This window comes from Myripristis murdjan, chromosome 16 (genome assembly GCF_902150065.1).
Source record: "Myripristis murdjan chromosome 16, fMyrMur1.1, whole genome shotgun sequence".
Classification (NCBI taxonomy): domain Eukaryota; kingdom Metazoa; phylum Chordata; class Actinopteri; order Holocentriformes; family Holocentridae; genus Myripristis; species Myripristis murdjan.
In genome coordinates, this window is record NC_043995.1 from 15,151,997 (window position 1) to 15,174,816 (window position 22,820).

General features: G+C 39.9%; 1 protein-coding gene across 3 annotated transcripts; it reads left to right on the plus strand.

The window, feature by feature from the left end:
- Positions 1-203: 203 nt before the first annotated feature.
- Positions 204-20,899, plus strand: kcnn4 (potassium intermediate/small conductance calcium-activated channel, subfamily N, member 4). 3 transcript variants are annotated; one of them, XM_030073393.1, is made up of 10 exons: positions 204-264; positions 3,841-4,210; positions 7,791-7,886; positions 9,000-9,436; positions 11,402-11,537; positions 14,381-14,491; positions 16,284-16,402; positions 18,232-18,301; positions 18,775-18,878; positions 20,779-20,899. In XM_030073393.1, the coding sequence occupies exons 1-10, from the start codon at positions 227-229 to the stop codon at positions 20,780-20,782; spliced, it is 1,485 nt and encodes a 494-aa protein (XP_029929253.1). In that variant the 5' UTR covers positions 204-226; the 3' UTR covers positions 20,783-20,899. The 3 variants fall into 3 exon arrangements, with proteins under 3 accessions (XP_029929253.1, XP_029929254.1, XP_029929252.1); XM_030073394.1 differs by lacking the exon at positions 204-264 and adding an exon at positions 3,422-3,578; XM_030073392.1 differs by lacking the exon at positions 204-264 and adding an exon at positions 3,664-3,758.
- The last annotated feature ends 1,921 nt before the right edge of the window (positions 20,900-22,820 follow it).

Below are 22,820 nucleotides of genomic sequence, written 5' to 3' on the forward strand. Positions count from 1 at the left end.
TTTTTGTTAGTCATTCAGACTTTTTAGGGTGAATAAATTAAATAAAATAACTAATCTGTGTATTTGAAAATGAGTTGAAATGTAACGCATGCGCGTGTGCTCTGGAGTCAACTGACGTTTTTGTTTTGTTTTGTTTTGTTTTTGTTTTTTTTAATCATTCAAATGAAAAAAATTGCGGGGTTTGGCGCAACTGTTGGGGGAGACCGACTGGAAAGGACAAGACAAAATGAAGCCAAACAAAGCAACAAGACATAACAACTGCAGGTAAATTCAGTTTGATATGTTTTGCGCCATCTAATGACAATAAATAGCCAAAGCAGGACAATGCTGAGTGGATAAGGCCAACTGTCCGTTAGCTGGCCGACAGTTAGTGTCGGCTAGCTAACGACACAATATAAAATGCATGCTAACGCATTGCTTTGTTACTCCAATACTTATGCGTTATTCAGAGAAAAAGGTGAATACAGAGCTACTAAGCAGCTAAAATCTCTTTCACTTAAGAGTGGCTCACCTTCCCCACTTCAGTTGTTCTGTATCTTTGTTATTCAGCTGGACCTCCTCACTTGAGTACAAGACAGGAAGCCCAGTAGTGTGATTGTATGGTTCATTATCTAGGCAACAGGATTATATATATGTGTGTGTGTGTGTGTGTGTGTGTGTGTGTGATACATCACCTGAAAGCTGGGACCCTGGAGATTGATTTGAAATACAACTCAGCTCGGTGTGTCAATTTTTCTAGTTATAAATCTGTGATGAATGAACACTGTGTTTTGGTCGGGCGCCTATTTTTTTATTTTTTTATTTTATATTTTTTTTTTTTATGTGAAAAAGATTCACTTGATTAACCCTCTTAACCCTGCAATTAAACTAAACTAACTTTTTTTTTTTTTTTTAGGTTTAATGGTGTGTGATAGGAGCGGGCAGTGTTTATAATGTATTGTTGTTGGTCTTATAGACTGCAGTGGAGCTGTAAGTCCTGTGTTGTTGAGATACAGGTGATTTCTTGTTGTAATATTGCGATTTAAGCTCTGGCTGATCCTGCCTACCCACTTGTCGTTTCAATATGCATTGAAACAAGTCTAAAGCATTAATTTTTTTAAGACATCTCAATCTTGGGGATGAATTTAGGCATGTGTGTCTGGGTTAACGGGAATGAGCCAAACGTCTTTTTATTTTTTATACCGTAAGTGTTGCAATATAGGGGCATGGTTGAGGTGCACGGAATAGAGGCACTGTGAATGAGCTGAACTCACAACACGGCACTTTTTGGCCCCCCCACTTCTTAAGTGAATCCGGCGCTCCTGTAGCACACTTAATATATAGTGTATGCAAGAGGGAAATCACTCTTCTGGACACATTTTCACGAGCAAACACGCATAGAAAATACATTGATTTTATTTTTCTTTCCTTTTGAAATTATGGATTTTATAACTACCCATTTTAGAGACAGTCTTTTTTTTTTTTTTTTTTAAAGACTTCTTTGTGAGGTAGGAAGGATATATATATATATATATATATATATATATATATATATATATATACACATATGTGTGCGTGTTTGTGTATGTGTGTGTGTGTGTATATATATATATATATATATATATACAGTACAGGCCAAAAGTTTGGACACACCTTCTCATTCAATGCGTTTTCTTTATTTTCATGACTATTTACATTGTAGATTCTCACTGAAGGAATCAAAACTATGAATGAACACATGTGGAGTTATGTACTTAACAAAAAAAGTGTGAAATAACTGAAAACATGTTTTATATTCTAGTTTCTTCAAAATAGCCACCCTTTGCTCTGATTACTGCTTTGCACACTCTTGGCATTCTCTCCATGAGCTTCAAGAGGTAGTCACCTGAAATGGTTTTCCAACAGTCTTGAAGGATTTCCCAGAGGTGTTTAGCACTTGTTGGCCCCTTTGCCTTCACTCTGCGGTCCAGCTCACCCCAAACCATCTCGATTGGGTTCAGGTCCGGTGACTGTGGAGGCCAGGTCATCTGCCGCAGCACTCCATCACTCTCCTTCTTGGTCAAATAGCCCTTACACAGCCTGGAGGTGTGTTTAGGGTCATTGTCCTGTTGAAAAATAAATGATCGTCCAACTAAACGCAAACCGGATGGGATGGCATGTCACTGCAGGATGCTGTGGTAGCCATGCTGGTTCAGTGTGCCTTCAATTTTGAATAAATCCCCAACAGTGTCACCAGCAAAACACCCCCACACCATCACACCTCCTCCTCCATGCTTCACAGTGGGAACCAGGCATGTGGAATCCATCCGTTCACCTTTTCTGCGTCTCACAAAGACACAGCGGTTGGAACCAAAGATCTCAAATTTGGACTCATCAGACCAAAGCACAGATTTCCACTGGTCTAATGTCCATTCCTTGTGTTTCTTGGCCCAAACAAATCTCTTCTGCTTGTTGCCTCTCCTTAGCAGTGGTTTCCTAGCAGCTATTTGACCATGAAGGCCTGATTGGCGCAGTCTCCTCTTAACAGTTGTTCTAGAGATGGGTCTGCTGTTAGAACTCTGTGTGGCATTTATCTGGTCTCTGATCTGAGCTGCTGTTAACTTGCGATTTCTGAGGCTGGTGACTCAGATGAACTTGTCCTCAGAAGCAGAGGTGACTCTTGGTCTTCCTTTCCTGGGTCGGTCCTGATGTGTGCCAGTTTCGTTGTAGCGCTTGATGGTTTTTGCGAATCCACTTAGGGACACATTTAAAGTTTTTGCAATTTTCCGGACTGACTGACCTTCATTTCTTAAAGTAACGATGGCCACTCGTTTTTCTTTAGTTAGCTGATTGGTTCTTGCCATAATATGAATTTAACAGTTGTCCAATAGGGCTGTCGGCTGTGTAGTAACCTGACTTCTGCACAACACAACTGATGGTCCCAACCCCATTGATAAAGCAAGAAATTCCACTAATTAACCCTGATAAGGCACACCTGTGAAGTGAAAACCATTTCAGGTGACTACCTCTTGAAGCTCATGGAGAGAATGCCAAGAGTGTGCAAAGCAGTAATCAGAGCAAAGGGTGGCTATTTTGAAGAAACTAGAATATAAAACATGTTTTCAGTTATTTCACCTTTTTTGTTAAGTACATAACTCCACAACTGTTCATTCATAGTTTTGATTCCTTCAGTGAGAATCTACAATGTAAATAGTCATGAAAATAAAGAAAACGCATTGAATAAGAAGGTGTGTCCAAACTTTTGGCCTGTACTGTATATATATATATATATATATAGTCCCAGGGCAGCTTGTGGGGCATCAACTATATATATATATATATATATACACACACACACACACACACACACACACACACACACACACACACACACAACTATATATATATATATAATATGTATATACATATATATACTTATATACTACAGATGTGCTGTATTTAATCAAGTGAATCTTTTTCACATTTTAAAAAAAAAAAAAAAAGAAAAAAATAGACGGATGCCAAAAACAGTGTTCATTCATCACAGATTTATAACTAGAAAAATTGACACACCGAGCTGAGTTGAATTTCAAATCAATCTCCAGGGTCCCAGCTTTCAGGTAATGTATAGAACGCGCGCGCGCGCGCGCGCGCACACACACACACACACACACACACACACACACTAAAATGGGTCTAAAGAAAGGGGCGGAATGGTAATGAGTTAATACCGCTGCCTGTTTCACCATGTGTCTCAATGTGTACTATCGTAGATATGTCTCCTCGGCAGGCAATTTTCTGTATGTTTATTTGTACTTGACGATTAAAGTCTGTGTGATTCTGACCATTCGATAGCATTAGCTTTGTACTTTCTGTACGCAGAAAGTTTATTCCTTCCCCAGCTCGGATAGGAGTTGAGAGCAGACAGACGGGGGCTAGAGGAGCACTGCGGGACAACGGGGAGAGCGGCGCTCGTCCTGCGTGCGTTCTGGACATGGAAATGAGCAGCCTGAGGAGCGCTTCAAAAGATGGTATAAATCACGATGGGCTAGTGAAGAGAAACGGAGGGGACTCGACGCAGGTGACCGTGCCTTTGGAGAGTCGGGTAACCCCGTGTGACGGACGCAACATCCTGAGACAACGAAGGTTGTTATTAGATGGTAGAAAGCGCCTTTGCGCCATGGCTCTGTTCACCGCTATTTTCGGGATACTGCTAATGATCTGCCGCGCCGAACTGTGTCACTACCTACCGGTAAGTCTGCAAAATTCACAGCTAAATATCCAATGATTAAATTGTGCAAAACTTTAAAGATGAATGAAACGACTAATCAAATCTAAGATGTGTTGGAAATTATTATCTTTATTGTGACACATCTTGGTTTGCTGGGCACTCGAGCTGTGAGGAACTGAAATCGATAGTCTATATGAAGATTTAGACACAGACCAGAGAAAGAAACTGAATGGCATGCCCTCCCAGCTCAGTTTCCACTGTAGTCTGCAGTATCCTGCCTTCTCCTCATAGATTTTACTCTCATGAATTCAAGTATGAGTTTATGTGGTATGTTCCACTGCAGTAGTCTAAATCATCTTTTACTTAAAAAAAAAAAAAAAAAAAAAAAACTCAGGTTACCTGTCAGTGGGGACTAAACCTTAATCACATCACTCCAAATAATGAACCTAAATCAGTGGGTGGTCTCAGCAGTAAGCTGCCAGGTGAATGGATTAGTAAACTGTTGTCAACCAGTAAAGACATTTTAATGTTGACCTTTGTCTGTTAGGCCGATAAAATGACCAATATAATCTACATGTACAAGCCTCAGCAGCATGCAGTGAAACTAAAACCTCTTGGAGACAACAGACAGAAATTCCTTGTGGAGTGGAAATCTTCCCACCAAACCAAACCACACCAGGTCTCTGTAAAGCTATTAAAGATCATTCAACCAAGACATGTGCTTGTGTTTCAGACAAGACCTTTGTCTGTGTTTTAGACAAATGTCTGGGCAAAAAAGAGAAAATGTTGCATTTTTGGCCTCCATGTTGCCCTTTATCATCGCTGTATATCAGATATTAAAAATGTAATCTCTGTGACAATGGACAATAAGAAATAACAATCACTTCTTACAGAACTGCTTATATTTGTTGCCATAACAACTTCCTTGATGAGCAGACCCTTTAAAACAGCATGAGCCACATGCAGCACAACAGCAGAATCTGCACCTGGGCTTTGAACCTCCCTGACCTACTGATTAGTTAGTCCATTTCCAGACACACTATTTGGTAGCACAGCCTCATGACATTAACATGCAGATCTCAGTGGATAACAATGCCAGGCCACACAATCAACAAATTATTAACTCCCTCTGACTTCCTACAGCACACGCCAGTTCCACATGTGGAAAAAAGTTCTCATGCATGCCACAAAAAAAATCAGACCACCTCCATGCTGTAAAGTCAGTGATTGATTACAGTGTCAAGAGCCTCACAATGCAAGCTCACATCAGCTAAAATCTCTATAAATACCCCAGCCTTCAAAAGAAGCTTGATATGATCATAACAGTTGAAGAAATGGACTTGGAGAAGCTAAGTAGTGAAATTAATGGCACTGGCACATATATTACATTACTATTCCAATTTACAAATAGAAACCAAGAACAGGTGTTGTCTGTCCAGTCCTAACAACAGGCATCAGCTTCGGTATCATGGAAATGCTGATGCACTGGAAAAGTTTCTCTGCCACAGTTAAAGCATATTATTTTGGAGAAACTGCATTGCTGATTTAACCACAGGTTATAGGTTATATAGCCATTGTCAGCATTAATCTCCTGTAAATGTCTTGTTATGTCCAAGTCATGAGCACAAGCTGTGACATCTTCCACCCCTATGGACTGACCTGGGTTTAAACTGTGTATGAAGCATAAGACTATGTCAGCACAATGCAAGCAGTGGTCAATACATGTAGTGTTATTTGTTATTGTTTTTTGCAGTCCATTGTGGAGATACCTGAGTGGTAGGCCTGTCAAGGTTGCACCAGTCTACCAAGTGATATTTTAAGCATACCTTTTCATGGTTATGCACGAAAAGCAGGCTATTTATGGAAAGTTTTTCCACATTTCACTTCTTCCCCTACAGTGAGATTGCTCACGGTAGTTGAGGCTATCTTTCCACATCATTTAGTGTATAATTAGAGTGTTTGAATGGGTACTCTAACTTTCTTAGTCTTGGGTATGTAGTTGTGGCAGAGCCACACAGTGGGTTTATGCACTGACCTGGATGTACCTTCATATCCTCCTTTCTGAATTTCCAGTGCCTTTATGGAACAAGCACCCAAACTTTTTCATCAGTACATCAATGTAACATCAACATATTGTGACTGGAAACTTGAGCACAGTGTTCAGTGTTGGAAAAACCCACCCTATGTTTGCATTAGGGAGTCAGATGGATAGTCTGAAGGTGCTCTGTCCCTGATTCAGTTGTTCTCAACCATGACATGCCATCTTGACCCAAGAGTGTGCATGTATACAAATAGCATGAACTAACTGGGGAAATAAACTGCTTGAGTGATTAGCTTGAAATGAGAATTTCCATTTTCCAGGGTCATGATGGCACATGATTAAGAGTGACCTACTTGTCTTCTGACCAAAAGATCACTGTAATATGTAAAATATTCATATTCATTTCATCCAAGTGCATTGTGGATGCAAGTGTTTATTCTAACCAAAGACTTTTCAAAGTGACATAACTGACCAGCCCAAGGAGGAGCTAACCAGTGTGAGCAGCTGTTGTACTGTTTGGTTTGAATAAAAACCTGCACGCTGTTGGCCCACCATAGCACCAAGGCTATCCCTGCTATAGGGTATCATTTATGTAAACTTTATATAATAGTTTTGCTGTGACATTTGTTAGATATTGAAAAACTGATTATAGAAATTATTCAGAGATACCAAAGTCATTTTACCTGTTGCTCAAAATATCCACATGAAAGGTAATAAACTGCACTGACTGACAAACCAAAACAAGGAAATCACAATGTCTGTTTCTTATTTATCATAGTAGCCTACTTACAAACCGGACCACCATTTTTTCCATAGTATTCAGTATGTTTTGCCATATCTTGGGTGGCCTTTCCTGGTGATGGTGCTCTCGTTGTCCGTCCAAGACTACGAGAAACAGTCCGTGTCAAGGTTAACCCAAATTAGGTCGTTTCAAAGGCCTTGAAATTACTGTTTCCAACAGGAAAACGTTACACAAACAATTTTAGAGACTCGGCAAGCAACGTGTTGTGAACTCTCTGTTATGGAATGTGGTGAAATGTTAAGCTTGTGTGGAGTCTTCTAATTAGTCCTGGACAAAATAGACATGATGTGGATGCACCGGGAGAAACTGTGGAAAAATGATCTACCTTGCCAATAGACGTCACACCATACCACCTACACGCTCAAGTTTCCTCAAGTTTGAAAGTTTGCAATTATCTTTTTAACTGTAAACCACATTAAATTTCGGCCCACGTTAAAACTTCCATCCGCGTTACATCAGTTGTGTCGAGATGCTGAACTGTGTGTGTGGGTGGCCTATAACTTAGCATCAGGTTAGTTTTTACTTGTGAAACCATGTGAGATACTAAATTCTTATCATAGTTTGTGTGTATGAGTGAGAGTGAGTGTCCCACATAACACAACTTTCATATCCACATTAGTCACAGGGAACACCACAGATAAGAGGTCTTCATGAAACATTGATAATAAAGAATGATAAATGGAAAGAAATTAAATCTGGGTTGGAGCAGTATTGGGCATCCATTTTATAAGCTATCTGCCTCTCCACTTCCTTCCTAGGGCTCCAGGTCTGTCTTTATCATCAACTGTTCCATCACCCTGTCCACTGGGTGTCTCCTCATCCTCATTATTGCTTTCCATTATAAGGACATCAGGGTACGTATGACTTTTTCCCTTTGTTTCTAACAGTTCAGATGCCTTTAAAAGTGTTGTTCATGTCTGCCTGTGTCAGAGTCTTAGCGTGAATGCATTTGAGGTGCATGTATGTCAGAGTGCAGCTTTGCAACTACTGTATCTCAGGGTTTCACTTGCCACATTTCATGCATCAAAGGTTTTATAGCAGCAATGCTGTGCTCCAGCTCAACTTGGTTCAGAGCGATGCTTTGAGAAAGACACTTGAGCGCATTCATTTTAGAAAGAGCGCTCGGTCCACTGATGGTAGTCTAAACACTGATTATCAAGCACTGATGTATTTTGTTATAAACACAAAATACTCTCGGAGAGAACTGTAGCCTACAAAGGCTTGCATAATATATTGCAGCTGCGATGCTTAGCCAGTTCACATCAATCCACGTCAAACCAGGAGTTTAGTTGAAGATACTCAAAATTAGCCGTTTTTAAACTCATCATTTAGACACTCCTCACCCTTACTCAACAGCAGTAAGTGCAGAGAATACCATGCAGTTACAGTAGTCATAAAAGCTGCACCACACAATGCAATGTGAGATGAAATAATAGAGCATTTGTGGCTTTCATACTCAGCATACTGTTTTGATTAGGCTGCCATGCTTTTACTCTGTTGATCAGTGTTATTAGGTTGACTGCAGGTTCTGTGTGCCTGAGACAAGATGGTTTGTGCAAGTGCTGAGTGAAGATAAGGGAGGGAAGGTTTAGGGTGGAGCTGATTAGCCTAGTAAAGCCAAGGCAGTGTTCAACAATTTATGAACATGAAGTGCACCTTCACTTTTTTGTATCATTTACAGAGCAACATAAATGGAAACAAAAGAAAAAACAAACATTAATGATTAAAAAAGAAGTTAGTATTTTACACCCCCTTCCAACCCCCCACCTTGTGTGCTAGGTTTGTATTTGCCCTTTCCTCCCTCTCATTCAATGACTCATATTCCTGACATTATTTTTCTCCAATCCATTAAGGTAGTTAATATAGATAATATGCCTAATAACATATTTGACCCTGTATAACATGAGAAGCCTTTTGTTGATATCCAGTCTCCTCTCGTTCTCTCTCTGTTGTTCTCCTCCTCTTAGCTCTTCACTATCGACAACAACCAGGCAGATTGGCATATTGCTATGACCACCCGCAAGTTTTTTGGGATTATCCTGGAGCTGATTGTATGTGCAATCCATCCAGTTGGCACGTACGGGGAAATGGGCCTCCCTGTCAATTCCTCCTTCTCATCACCGCTGTGTGTGTCCCGCAGCCATGGTGATGCTCTGATGGGCATTGAGCTGCTGCTGTCTGTGCTGATGTTCCTCCGCCTGTACTTGGTACAGCGAACTGTTATGCTGCATAATAAAGTGCTGCTTAGCGCTTCCTACAGAACCATTGGCTCACTCAACAGAATCAACTTCAGCTTCCGCTTTGTTGTCAAGACAATGATTCACCAGTACCCGGCACGCATGCTGCTGGGCTTCATCATCTGCTACTGGCTCACTGTGTCCTGGATGTTCACCCTTTGTGAGAGGTAGGGTTGAGCACTACACATCTCTAATGAGTAACAAGAATTAAGTATGATGTAACCAAGCAAAATTTATCACACTGAAAACTAACATAGGCAGACATACAATAATTATTCTCTGCATACACATTAGAAATTTCAAATACTCAATCATTTATTGTAGTTTTGGAGGTTGACTGATTCACATAGGATGAATGTGCATTAAGAAAGGATAATGTACGTCTGTGATATTACTTCTATGGAAAACTAGGGGGAAAAAATCAGACAACTGATATGATTTTGAACAATTTAGTCTAAAATTGTGACCTTGCATACATCTCTTCAACTGGAAATAACAGCACCAAAAGAGAAAAGTTTCTAAACAGAGAAACAAAAAGGACAGCAAAGTATCAGCATTGTGTGCTCAGTGTGATTTTCCATATGGGTATGTTTTCTGGTTTAGAGCTGTTAGCAGAACGATGAAATAAAGTTCATTTGTGTGCAAAAGCTAAACCAAACATTCTGAGTCTGCAATGGAAATCTCCATTTTCTAATTAGTGGAGCAGCTCTAGACTCACATTTCAGAATAGAACCTTGGTTCTGTCGTTTTTAGTCTTAGGAGAGAGCTGTTCATGTTCAACAAATATTGACTGCATTCACTGTTAAAGGACAGTCACTGTATATCTTCTCTACTTATATAGCAATCAAATATCATTAAAGTAATATCAAGTGATTCATGTTTTTGGGCAGATTTCCTCATTGTTTTATTTTCTGAGAATGAAATTCTTTCTTTTTGTCTTTCAAACTTTGACACATGCATGCACACACTGCAGGGCTCCCTCCAGACCTCCCCTGGCCAACAACACATTAAACAGACCTAACAATTGTACATTCCCCCTAAAACCTTGATGGTCAGATTGACCTTGAATTTGAAAATACAGCCCTTCTCCTGCAGCTCTCCCCCCCGTTCTCTTTCCTAAGCCCCTTACACCAGACAAGCATGGGCATATGCCAGGAAATATCAAAGCAAGACTTGTAGTAGTATAGTTATTGAGAATCTATCAATATAAAAAAGTATAAGCAAATCAGTAATTCAATAATATTGTTCATGTGAAGCATCCATCTCAAGTTGGTCTGGTTCATTTTTTGATAATACAGCACTCATCTTGGCATCTGTAAGAGAAGGGAGGAAAACTAGTTAGGGCAGGGTGGATGTGAACTGATCACATACACACCCATCTGCATTTGTAGAACTGCCAATAGGAGCACCCTCTCTCTGAAATGACCTATTATTGGCTGAGGTTTCCCGTCATGGGCTATAAGGTGCAGAAGGCTAGTTTTCTCTCAGACCACATGAACTACAATATGCTGAAAGGTTATTATGGATTTTTAACCCAATGACACCAAAAAAAAAATAAAAAAGAAAAAGAAAACCTGCCTCCCCTAGCTTTAATGTGAGCCAGCTTAAAATCAATCACAGTCCTACAGACTGTTTGGACAGTACGAGATCATTTGTTCATTTGAACCGATGGAAGGTTTTCCTTTCAGTTTCACATGCCTTAGTTTTGTATGTTTTGATGTGTCACAGGTGAAGAATTAATGACTGAGAGCTGACAAGACGACAGAAAGTTATCACATTGAGCCCTATGGTCCTGTATAGCTCCATTTCCTCTGTAACAGCAATACTGTTCTATGGAAATTGAAATTTATTTGATTATCGCTTGCAGCCAGCATATAAAGACACACTGAAAGACCCCTTGGTGTTGTTGGTTAGGTTTCTGCCAAATGTACAGTGGAATATTGGTGGGCTAAAACTTTCTTGGTACCGCTGAGTTGAGAAACAACGGTGGTAACACAGACAGATTAACACACCCCATTTTAATCAAACTTCAGAGATTCTATTTCTGCTGTGGCTGTTTATTGTTGTCGTTATGTAGGTTATATAGGTAGAATATTGTGTGACTGAATTGTGCTTTCTGTCACCCCCTGTAGGCAGAGCCATGCAACAGCAAGCCACATGGGCAAAGCACTGTGGCTCATACCCATCACCTTCCTCACAGTGGGATATGGGGACGTGACGCCGATCACTGCTTGTGGCAAAACAGTGTGTGTCATCACCGGAGTAATGGTAAATCGGATAGGTTGCTTATAACCTACGTTAATGTGAAGGCCTCTGCTTGGCAATATAAATCTGTTTCTCGTCAGGTTCAATATGAAATACCAGGTTGTAATTAACCAGCTGTGCTGTACAAGTACTAGACTTGTCCATCATGAAATACACAGCAGTGCTGTATCAGTATTAGCCTTAGACAGTATGCATGCACTGCTATAGTGCACATGCTGTGTATATTTATAAAAACATACAAAAGCCATGCTTATGTCCCATGAGCTGGGTAGCTATTTTAGGGCATATTCACTTCATCTTGCTGTTTTGGCTACTTTTATCATCTGAAATGAATTCAGTTAGGAAAACAGTGGTGTAGTGAACACATTAGCAAATAATTCTATTTAGTGCTTTACTATTTAACCTGACTCAAAGAAATATATTCATAGAGAGGATGCTGTATACAGTAAAGTTGTATTGGCTGGGTGATATGTCCTGGTTTAATCTCAAGATTCTGGTCTCTTTAGTTCTATTCAGCTCTGTTCTGTTCTGGTCTATTTCACTAGTTGCCATGGCCACAGCCTCTCTGTCCACAACAGAGCTAGAATGTCTTAATTTCCCTGTCCCTGTGATGGCAGTGGTAAATTAATGTCAAATACTTCTCTTCAGTCTTGGCAATACCAGGCACTCACTCACATTACAAAATGTTTAACGAAAGGTGAAGGGAGGGGCTGGCTATTATCAGGATTCTAGTGAATTCTTAGTGAATTTTGCATGAATTGGAGGGTCCATCTGCTGAGTGATGGCATTATTTTGCTCTGCTCATTGACTTTTTCCTATCATAGCAAGTTGTGAAATGGGTAATACAGTAATAATAATAATAATAATGATAGTCGTACAAACATAAACAACATTGTTGCCATTGTGGTTAGAGGAAATAAATTATGTTTTAATCACTGTTCAACCCAGATTAATGTGTTGCTGTTGATGTGAGCTGGCAGTATGACCATGCATTATGATGATTCATTGTAAAAAATGACAGCGGCTCTATTTTCCAAATTTTTCAATAGTGATTAATTAGACCCTCTATTCCAATTTAACCACCCTTAACCACCACAGTCCTTGATGAAATTTTATTATGTCTAAAATTCAAATGCTTTGGTTACACCCATTACACCATGTGGGTGTATCTAAGCCAGATGAAAGTGAAATAGCAACTTCCCCAACTTTCATTTGAGCAAGAGAAATTTTAGTATATAAGTAGAGAAGAAGAGAAACAGAGTTGAGATTGAAAGGTTGAGGGAGCCCAGGCGTCAGACTGAAAGCGAGAAATAGAGGATGTAGAAGTGATCATGAGAATGAGATTGAGTCACACTGAGTTGAACACAGAGAAGTGGGATAAAAAGAAACCCCTAACAGTGAGCAGCAACTGAGGGTTTGAGTAGGCCAGTAAGCCTTGGCTCGCTGCCTTATCTCTGCTGAATTCATTTCTAGTGTGAGCAGATAAGAGTCACTAGAGTGGTGCAGAGGGTGGGCACAATTCAGGTCGAGACACCTCCATGACACAGTGGAAAAAATCCTTTCCTCCTCTCTTTCTCCATCTCCCCCTGTTTTTATAAGCTTTCCCCCTTATAAGGGAAAACTTTCCACCATATCCATTTTTAGGTGGTTTATAGTCTTTGGCATCACTACAACAGGAGGGTGTGCCAACCTGTGCCCATGACTTGGAAAAAAAAGTTTTCCTACTCCCAACAGGGCAGTTCTGTGAGCCAGTGAGCTGGGTGATGCTCACACCTGTAGTATGGCTGCGAGCCCCTATCATCAGCACTTCTGCTCAGCCTCAGCCTGAGTCCAGCTGTAACTCAATTTCCAGCTGTACCGAGAAGTTGACAACACTTTCCACATCCTATCAGCGTGTGTAGACAGGTCCTGGGATAGATTCTGTACCTCCCAGGTTTCACAGATTGCTCAGAAATGGATTCATGTGGCATAGTGCCAGCCATTCTCAGTGGCTGGTTAATGTTAAGTGTAAAGACTATTTTTTAAATTCATGAAAGTAGAACGATTTGTGATAACTTGCACCAAATGGGTGATGGGTTTTCTTATGCACATGCCTGATCTCTCTTTGTTCCTTTGTCTCGCTGTTTAACTAATGCAAGCCGCAACGAGGATAACAGGTACAAACTGACAAATTACCAAACACAGTATATCTGATATCATTATTTGTGGTGGCAGTGAAAAAGAAATGTTTTTTTCTGTGTTTTTCTCACTTTGCATGGCTTTGTCTTCTTTTATGAGTATATGAATACAAATCTGTCTGTGGGATATCTGAAGATTCGTCATCATTCTGTAGCTGCCTGTCCAGCAATAGCAAAAAGCTATTCTCAGAGGAAACCCACACTATTATAGCAGTGCCACAGAGGCCTATGTTTAACCATTGAACTCGGTCTAAACATAACTTTGATTTGTTGCAAGAAACCATATGAGGTATTAAGATCGACGTTCAGCTTTTGAGTAAGTGCTTTCCCTTTAGGAGAATGGTGGACCACAAGACACATACCGCAGTGAATTTATAAAAGAAAGGAGACAAGAAAGTTTAACATCAGTTCTCTTGAGTTCTACCCACCTGATGTCAGTACAATATCTGTTATACTGTGGAATTTACCAGTAATCCTGTCTTTGAGTACATACTTGGATTGCATGTGTACTGTGTGTCTGTTTGTTGTGTGACATGAGTGCGAGAAAATGCAGTATCAGTCTTGAATGTTTGCATAGTAATTGCAAAATCAATGAGAAACTGTTGAGCAGACATGCAGATGGTAAATAAATCTGTAACCATACCAACAGTTCTGTGTGTTTGGTTTTAGGGTGTAGTCTCCACTGCTATGCTGGTGGCAGTTGTGTCCAAGAAACTGGAAATGAACAAAGGAGAAAAACATGTACACTTCTTCATGATGGACAACAAGCTCTGTAAGAAGGTAAGAGCAAAACATTAGCTATTCAGAACCCCTATAATTGTGGCAAGGATCAATTTTAAAGGCAAGTCCATTTCATTATAATTTTTGGACATGCATACATGGCCACTTTTGCACAGGAGTTTGCTGTCTTTAATCTATTGTATGATTCTCTGATAGGTCATACAAATGTAAGATGTAAATAAGCAGAAGGCAGAGTTCTCAAGTTACTCCCATGAGCTTGGACTGTTCAATCAATATTTGTAGAGGATGTTTTAGCTTATAAACTCACTTATTTCATGAGTGTTAACAGCTTGATTCTGGTCGGAATCAATGTTTAGAAAATCATCCTGGGGACTCATAAAGAAATTTGGTAAACAGCCCCATTATCCTCCCACCCACCAAAAAGATACTGCAGTGTATTGAGATAAAATCAAAACAATGACAAAATGGATCGAGCTTTCAGGGTGGAAGTGCCAACACTTCCTGTGTTGCATGCATGTTATGGTTTTTGAGTCTTTTTATAATATTATTTTTTCCTTAAATAGGGCACACCAGAGGACAGGATAGTGTGGGAAAAGAGCTTGGGGGTTGGAAGGACAAGGAGATGAGGCCTGACAATCTCTTTATAGCCTCTACAGGCGTCAAACGGAGGAAATAATCATGTCCCTGTCAGGAAAGAGACTTGTGTCAGCTCAGGACGGCCTAGGGATGGGCAGGAAGTTTTTTGTGCTAATGTGTAGTGGTGTGTTTTGTGTATGTGTGTATGCATGTGGAAGTGACTTACACAGGAGTTACTCTGTTGCATCCCTTGGGCAGGATCCATCTGTTTGGTTGTTTAGATTGATTGATTGATTAGATGAGATGTCTTTAAATGTCAGCTTATGAGAGATTTAAAGGATTTTTAAAAAATATAATAGAATTTCTGCAGTCTAAGCCACGATTTCTGCTTCTTTGCTGTGCAACAGCCTCTAGCCAAAGGAGGATACAACCGTTTCCCTTCTCGGAGTGGCTGCATCCTGTCACTGGGTGCATCTTTACGTCTTGGTTGTGACTGTTATGCTTTGTGAGTGTGAGTGTGTGTGTGTGTGTGTGTGTGTGTGTGTGTGTGTGTGTGTGTGTGAGTGTGTGTGTGTGTGTGTGTGAGAGAGAGAGAGTGTGTGTGTGTGTGTGTGTGTGTGTGTGTGTGTGTGTGTGAGAAAGTGTGTGTGTGTGTGTGTGTGTGTGTACATCCTTCTGAGCTATCTGGTGTGATCCAGATTTACGCTGATGGGAACAAGGGAAGACATCTGGATGCAGACACTGACAATTCCTAATAATAACCCTCACAACAGGGCCAGAGTGACATCATCACCGGGTAGTTACAGTGCATGAGGCAGGAAGTCAGAAAGATATTAATAGAATCAAAGAGAAAAGTACAAGAAGTGATACAGGAGAAATCCTGGAATGTCAAAACTAGCAGCAGGCCAGTTGTATTCTGTATGGGCTATTCTACTTGGTCCTACTTACGATTTTGTCTGTCTGCAGTGCAAATGCTTGTAAGCACCCCTTAAACATTTTGTACTATCTGAAAAAAGAAACTGTAGAGCAATATTGCTCAACATAAAATACTGAATCTCTGGATTTAATCAGCTGATTGTAATGAGTCATGCTCTACATGACCTCTACTTTTGAAGATATGAACCAGTTTCTACTTCAAATATGCTGAGCTGTGTTTCAATCAGTAAGGCTTCGAAGTTTGACTGTGTTATCGCCAGTGTTTCTGGTGCTGGAACTTCCATGTTTGATTGATTTGATGTCACTGTCTCTTTACTAGATCCAACATGCTGCTGCCAATGTGCTTAGGGAATGCTGGCTCCTGCACCGCACCAACGTGAAGGGCAACAGAGGAGAGCAGCGAAAACACCAGAAATACCTTTTGAACGCCATCAAAGTGTGAGTTATCACAAATTATACCCACAGAGACAGGATGTTTCTATGCGTTATGTGTTATGGTTATAAACTAACAGTTACTGTTACTACCATTTCTTGAAGCTTGCAGAGGATAACAGGTGCAGTTGAAGAGTTGATCCAACAGGGGTGGGAGGAATAAAAACTGAGGTCGTGCACTAATTGAATTGCTCCGTCTTACATGTGAAAGTAGCTTTTAATTTCCAGCAAAATCCAGTCGTTTGACTCTTCCCACAGTAAAAGAAATCAACCAAATCTCTCTCTGAATGAAGATCATCAGTTTCATTCTTGCAGTTTTCTACACCCAATGATGACAATAAAAACATTTTACTATAAAATAACATATTTTAGTGTACCATACCTTTAATTTTTATCATCAAATTATAACACATTCTTCTGAGAAACCACAATATCTGTAGAAAAAGGCACTGAAATGAAATTATCCTTTCATAATAAGTGCAAGTACTTGAAGAAATGGAACTGAAATTCGTTAATACTTTTATTCAAGCAGCTAAAATCTCTTTCACTTAATAGTGGCTCACCTTCCCCACTTCAGTTGTTCTGTATCTTTGTTATTCTGCTGGACCGCCTCACTTAAGTACAAGACAGGAAGCCCAGAAGTGTGATTGTATGGTTCATTATCCCGGCAACAGGATTATATGTGCGTGCGTGCGTGCGTGCGTGCGTCAGCATGGGTGGAGGGATTGTACTTCCTGTTTTACAATGTGCAGAGCAACTATAAATAAATACGTTGTGGAAAGTCAGAGTGGGAGGGACTTCAGAGCACCAAAACATTCCGGGACGAGACAAGACTACCTTAACAACCTTAAAGTACCTTAATGCCTTAGGTTTCTTGGCTCTAAAATATATATAGTGCTCAAAGACTGGCTGCTTTGGCATACAAAGCTACTTAATGCAACTTCCCTGCAACATTTGTTTGTTTTTCATTTTTGGGGACTTTTTACTTCTTTTACTTTAACCATTCTTCATAATAAATTTAGCCTTTTTTGTCAAGAATCCTCCAGCAATGGAGCAATTCCAGCAATTTAACATACACAGACATCATGACTCCTACATATGATACACACCTAAGTGTAAATATATCCTGTGTTAGTCTGAGGAGAGCTATATTCACCCAAAATATGGCATCCACCACACATATCAAGGCACTGTGTTATGACAGCATTTAAAGAGACTGAGCTTTATAAAATACGCATTAATATCAGGTTAATCTCATTAATCAAAAAATAATATGGATGAATGTGAGCTCAATTCATTGAACAATTCATTTGAAACAATTATAATGATCTGATTAGCGATTCATTTAATCCCTGAATCAATCTTTTAGTGTTTTGTTCTGAGTCTGCAGAGTTGCACTATGTAGTGATGACTGTAGTGTGTTGGTCATATTCAATAAAAGTACATTCATGTTACTGCTTTGGGTCAATTCTTAATGTAAAAAATAATATGTTTAATAATGCACCAGGTGAGAGGGTTCCTTGTACAATTATAGCATTACTTCTCTGAGAATGTCTTTCATATCCAAATTGGCATTGAAATATCCCTAACAGAATCAGTATTGACTCAGACTGAATTAATGCGGAAATTGGAATCGGAATTGAATCGATTCAGGAAATCAGTGGTGATACCCAGCCCTGCGTATGAAAGAAGTGGCCATGCACTAATACTTTAATTAGAAAGACTGATTTATTGTCACCTTTTTTTTTAATCCGTGTCTTGATGCAACATTTGGATTAATGGCAGTATGTTCTACATGACTGAAATTTGTCCAACCTTTTTGCCCTTCTGGACAGATTTCGGTATTTGCGCCTCAAACGACAGAGAAGGAGAGATTCTGCCAATGAGGCGGTCGCCCTCCCCACGGTAAACTACAGCTGTCACTTTTGTTATTTTTCACTGGAAAGGCTAATGCCCAACAAAATTACCAGGATCCTTTAAAAACACTCACAAACTATACAGCCTCCTTTCCAGGATATTACAGCTTCTACTTTTATCACTAGGTGTTCAGACACATAAAATGTCTGTTTAAAAAAAACTCCATAAAATGTCTCAGGATTCTTTGTGTTAGCAATTCATCGGCCAGACCACTTTTCCTCATGGAATAAAAACATGACAGACATTAGCAAGCAAGCATGAGGAAGTCTGACACGATGATGGAATAATTTCTGCATTTTAAAGTGGATATCCTTAAATGAGGCATGTGGGAAAATATTTTTGCTCTGCAATCCTGCAACATAGCATGTGTGTAGAGTGAAACTGGACATGTTTTTGTGCCTACGTTTTACACTTTTTTCCTTAACGTAAAAATCTGTGTACTGTGTGACTGATTATGACAGATGCATATGATCATGTGCGACCGGCTTCTTAGCATTGAGCAGCGCCTCCAGCAAATCTCTGAGGTCCTGTCTCAGGTCGTACATCAACTGAACCCAGAGATCAGGTAACACAAATCACAACTAACAGTGACACTCTCAAGGTCTGGGGGGTATTACAGACTGCAGGATTAGCAAGTTAGCCAAATATTAAGTGTTACAGAATATCTCCTGAGGTTTTGTTAATAATTACGAATCATCATCCTTTCAAAATGTTGTCAAATTGGATAATGTTAGCCCAGACAATACAGGATCAGGACTTCCAAATCTGAATTTGGATTGCTTGCCTTGGTTGTATGCGGATCAGCCATAACTTTAGGTACACCTGCACAATTTAAAACAATCCAATCCAACTGTTCTGCCATAAAAGTTTACTTTTCTGCTGCCTATAATGTTCACATTTTCTGTTTGTCACAATAATACAAGTGCTCAATCAATTCTATGTTTGGCATTGAGCTCATAGTTAGTGGTGCTGTTGGACTGGACTGCATTTTATTGAGAGGTGTTGCTAATATTCTGTCCCCTCATGTATATAAATAGGGAGGGAAAAAATTAGAAACACCTCTTAATATAATGTAGTCTATCCCTAGGTTGTCCTTAAGAGCTTTTGCACTGAACTGCACTAGATTACACAGGTGGACCTAATGTTATGGCAGATCAGTGTATGTGACCATCTGGTGGTCATACAGTGCATTCAGAAAGTATTCGGACCCCCTTCACTTTTTTTCCTTTTCAATAAATTTGCAAAAAATTCTAAAATTCTGTTTTCACTTTGTCATTATGGGGTACTGAGATTAATGAGAGAAAAATGAATTTAAATGATTGTAGAATCAGGCTGCAACATAACAAAAGTGAAAAACATGAAGGGGGTCTGAATGCACTGTATAATAGGTAATTTGGTAAAGTAGGTAAAGGTAGCTCATTAATGACCTACCTTTTAAGAAAGAGGTGATTTTTCCCCCTCCATCTGCAAAGCAGTGTGGTGCAATTAATATTTTGACAAAATAGCAACATATGCATCTTTTCATATTCAGTCATTTTTTATGATAATTTGAGGAAATAAAAGATCACTACAGCATGCAGGCTACAGTGTTGGCTTTCTAATTTTCCAAGGCTTTCCACTTTGGGCTGAGGATGAGACCATTGTTGATCATTATGAAGACTATATTGTGCTATACTATATTGTGAAGCACAATGCATACACAAATGATGGAATAAATTGCTTCTTTGTTCAAACACCATGTAGACATTGAGTAACACATCATCCTTTTAAGTTCAAATAATTAATGAAAATCTTAAGTGTTACATTTTAGTTTTAATGAAATTCATTACCTGTGTGAGTCACTTGTATTAAACCTTTTAATTCACTGTTATATAGTAACCTTTTAATTCAAGGTTACTATATATATAGTAACCTTTTAATTCACTGTTTAAATATCTCTTCTGGCATTTATTCCTTATATTCCTTATTAGCGCATATCAAATCAGATAATGTGTGATATGCATGTGTAAACAGAATTCAAAGAACTTGTAATTGACTTTTCTTGTCTTTGTGTGTGTAATCAACTTGTGAATTTTTATAATAATATCTGAAAGTAAAATTTGGAACCCCTTTCCCCTGTGTGTTAAAAACAGTGTTTTTGGTCATATGTAGTCATAAATAGGTGATTTTCAAAACTTTCCACCAATGGGATTTCTTGGGACTTTTTTTTCCCTCACTCAGGACAAACTGAGGATCCAAAATCAGTTGAGTTTGCTTCTCTTGCAATTTGTCCTAGGTTGACCCCAATTTTGGCCTAAAATTACTGGACTATAAGTTATCATGCTAACTTGCTAATGCTGTTTTGTTGAATACCCCCCCCCCCCAACACACACACACACACACACACACACACACACACATAAAAAAACTAAATTGTGCATTGATTATTAGTAACAAGAAGATTAACAAACTATTTTCCTTTCCAGGTGACCTGGCTACATGCATTGGTCAAAGACTGGAGATAGATGGTTGTCTTCAGTGCTTTAGACCAAGATCTACCACTCAGCAATACGTGGAGTAAAAGCCCACAGATGTTTGAATTCTGAATAGTGTTGCCTTTTTCATATTTATTTTTTATAACCAGTCCATTTTCACGGTTGTACGCTTTGTCAAGAAACAGCAGGCACTGAAATGCCCTCACTAGGGACGCAAAGGCAGCCCCTGCGGCCCACAGGAATGTCATAGAAAGACCAAACCAGCGCTGAAACGTAGATCTCATCAAGCCCGACATTTTTCGTGCTGGTGCCCCCCACCTAAAACCAACAGGAAGTCCGCAATTTGCATTTGAAAGTCACGTTTTCGCCCAAATTTTCGCTTTGCAGAAAATCTATAAACTCCCAGGGCGTTAATGGAATCGGCTTGAAAACTTAATACATGACAGAGGACACAGTGCTTAACAAAAGTTCTTCAAGGTTCATTATAATTTCGAACCGTTTGGATTTCAGAAGCCCTCAAAGTCAGACTGTCCACAACGAGCGCCTCCACTTTTTCCCATGGACCCTGGTGGGAATAATGCAGAATCCTAGGGGCTAATTAGGCCCCTGCTGACTACAGTAAAAGTCTGACAGCTTCCAAACCTATGCCGATGGACAGAGGACGAAAATGCCTACAAAAATATATACCATGGTGTGGATTGGAAAAAGTTTGTGGCCACTGTGAAGAGTTGTTTAACAGGTGGAACTCTGGTTTCTCTGCTCTGCACTGTTCTCCCTCCCCTCCTCCACTCCTCTGACTCACAGTAGCTGCCTGCAGCCTTCTCCCAATACACACTCATTGGGAAGGAGCAGTAACAACTCTGTGTGTGTGTGTGTGTGTGTGTGTGTGTGTGTGTGTGTGTGTGTGTGTGTGTGTGTGTGTGTGCTTAATGCCACAGCCACCGGGCACAAGTGGGCACGAGGCGGCACGGGTGCGAGGGCCCGTCCAACGCTGCTTGCAGCTTTAATTCATATTTATTTTTTATAACCAGTCCATTTTCACGGTTGTACGCTTTGTCAAGAAACAGCAAGCACTGAAATGCCCTCACTTTCTCTCAAAATCAGACTGGAAGGCAGAAATTAAAGTATGCATGACTACAGTAAATGCAGTTTATTTTAACTAGGTAAGGAGAGCAACAGAAGGCAGACTCAACATGGGATAAAAAAGGTGACAGGTGCACTGGTAGACAACAAAAAAAAAATCCCTGAAACATCACGCAAATATGTACAGTAGCCCAGTTTGGAAAAAGGTGACTGTCACCTAAAAGTGACTAGTTTGCATCCCTGATGTACCGCCATATGCTTTGTCCAAGTGTGAAATACCTTCACATTTTCTCTCAAAACCAGCCTAGACATTAAAATATAGATGACAGCAATTAATGCCATTTATTTTAACTAGGTAAGGAGAGCAACATAGTTGTTCCCACTGAGCAATATGGCACATGACAACAAAATGGAAATAAACAAGCAAACAGGTACTATCCACAGTATTTCACTCCAGTCCACACTATGCAACACATCCCCAAAGTCAGTGTGATGGCTGTGACTGCACATTATCAGGTAGAGCTCTGTAACTGGTGTCACAGTTAGAGACACCCCGCCTCACACAGTGGGCCTGTCAGTCAGGCGGCTCCTGGGCTTTGTCTTGATCACTTTCACCTGTGAAAAGGCCATCGCACAGGGATACGCTGAGCCAAAGTAGGCTTTCACTTTCAGTGCACAGAAGAGGAGAGGACTTTTTTCCCTGCTCAGTCCCCTAAAGTTGCTGTCCTCTGCCCTGGCTTGTATTTCACTGTCACTTTGTAGTTCAGTATGTCCCTGTCCACTCCTTTTGGTAAGGAAAATGCATCCTGCAACTTGACATATAGTGTTGGTGTCAGTGGGAAGAAATGGACCTGTGATCAATTTGACAATGACGTACATGACATGCATTTCCTGAAAACTCCTGTCAAATTCAGCTGCTGCTTTATTTAAATAGGCACAGAGCTGCCCAG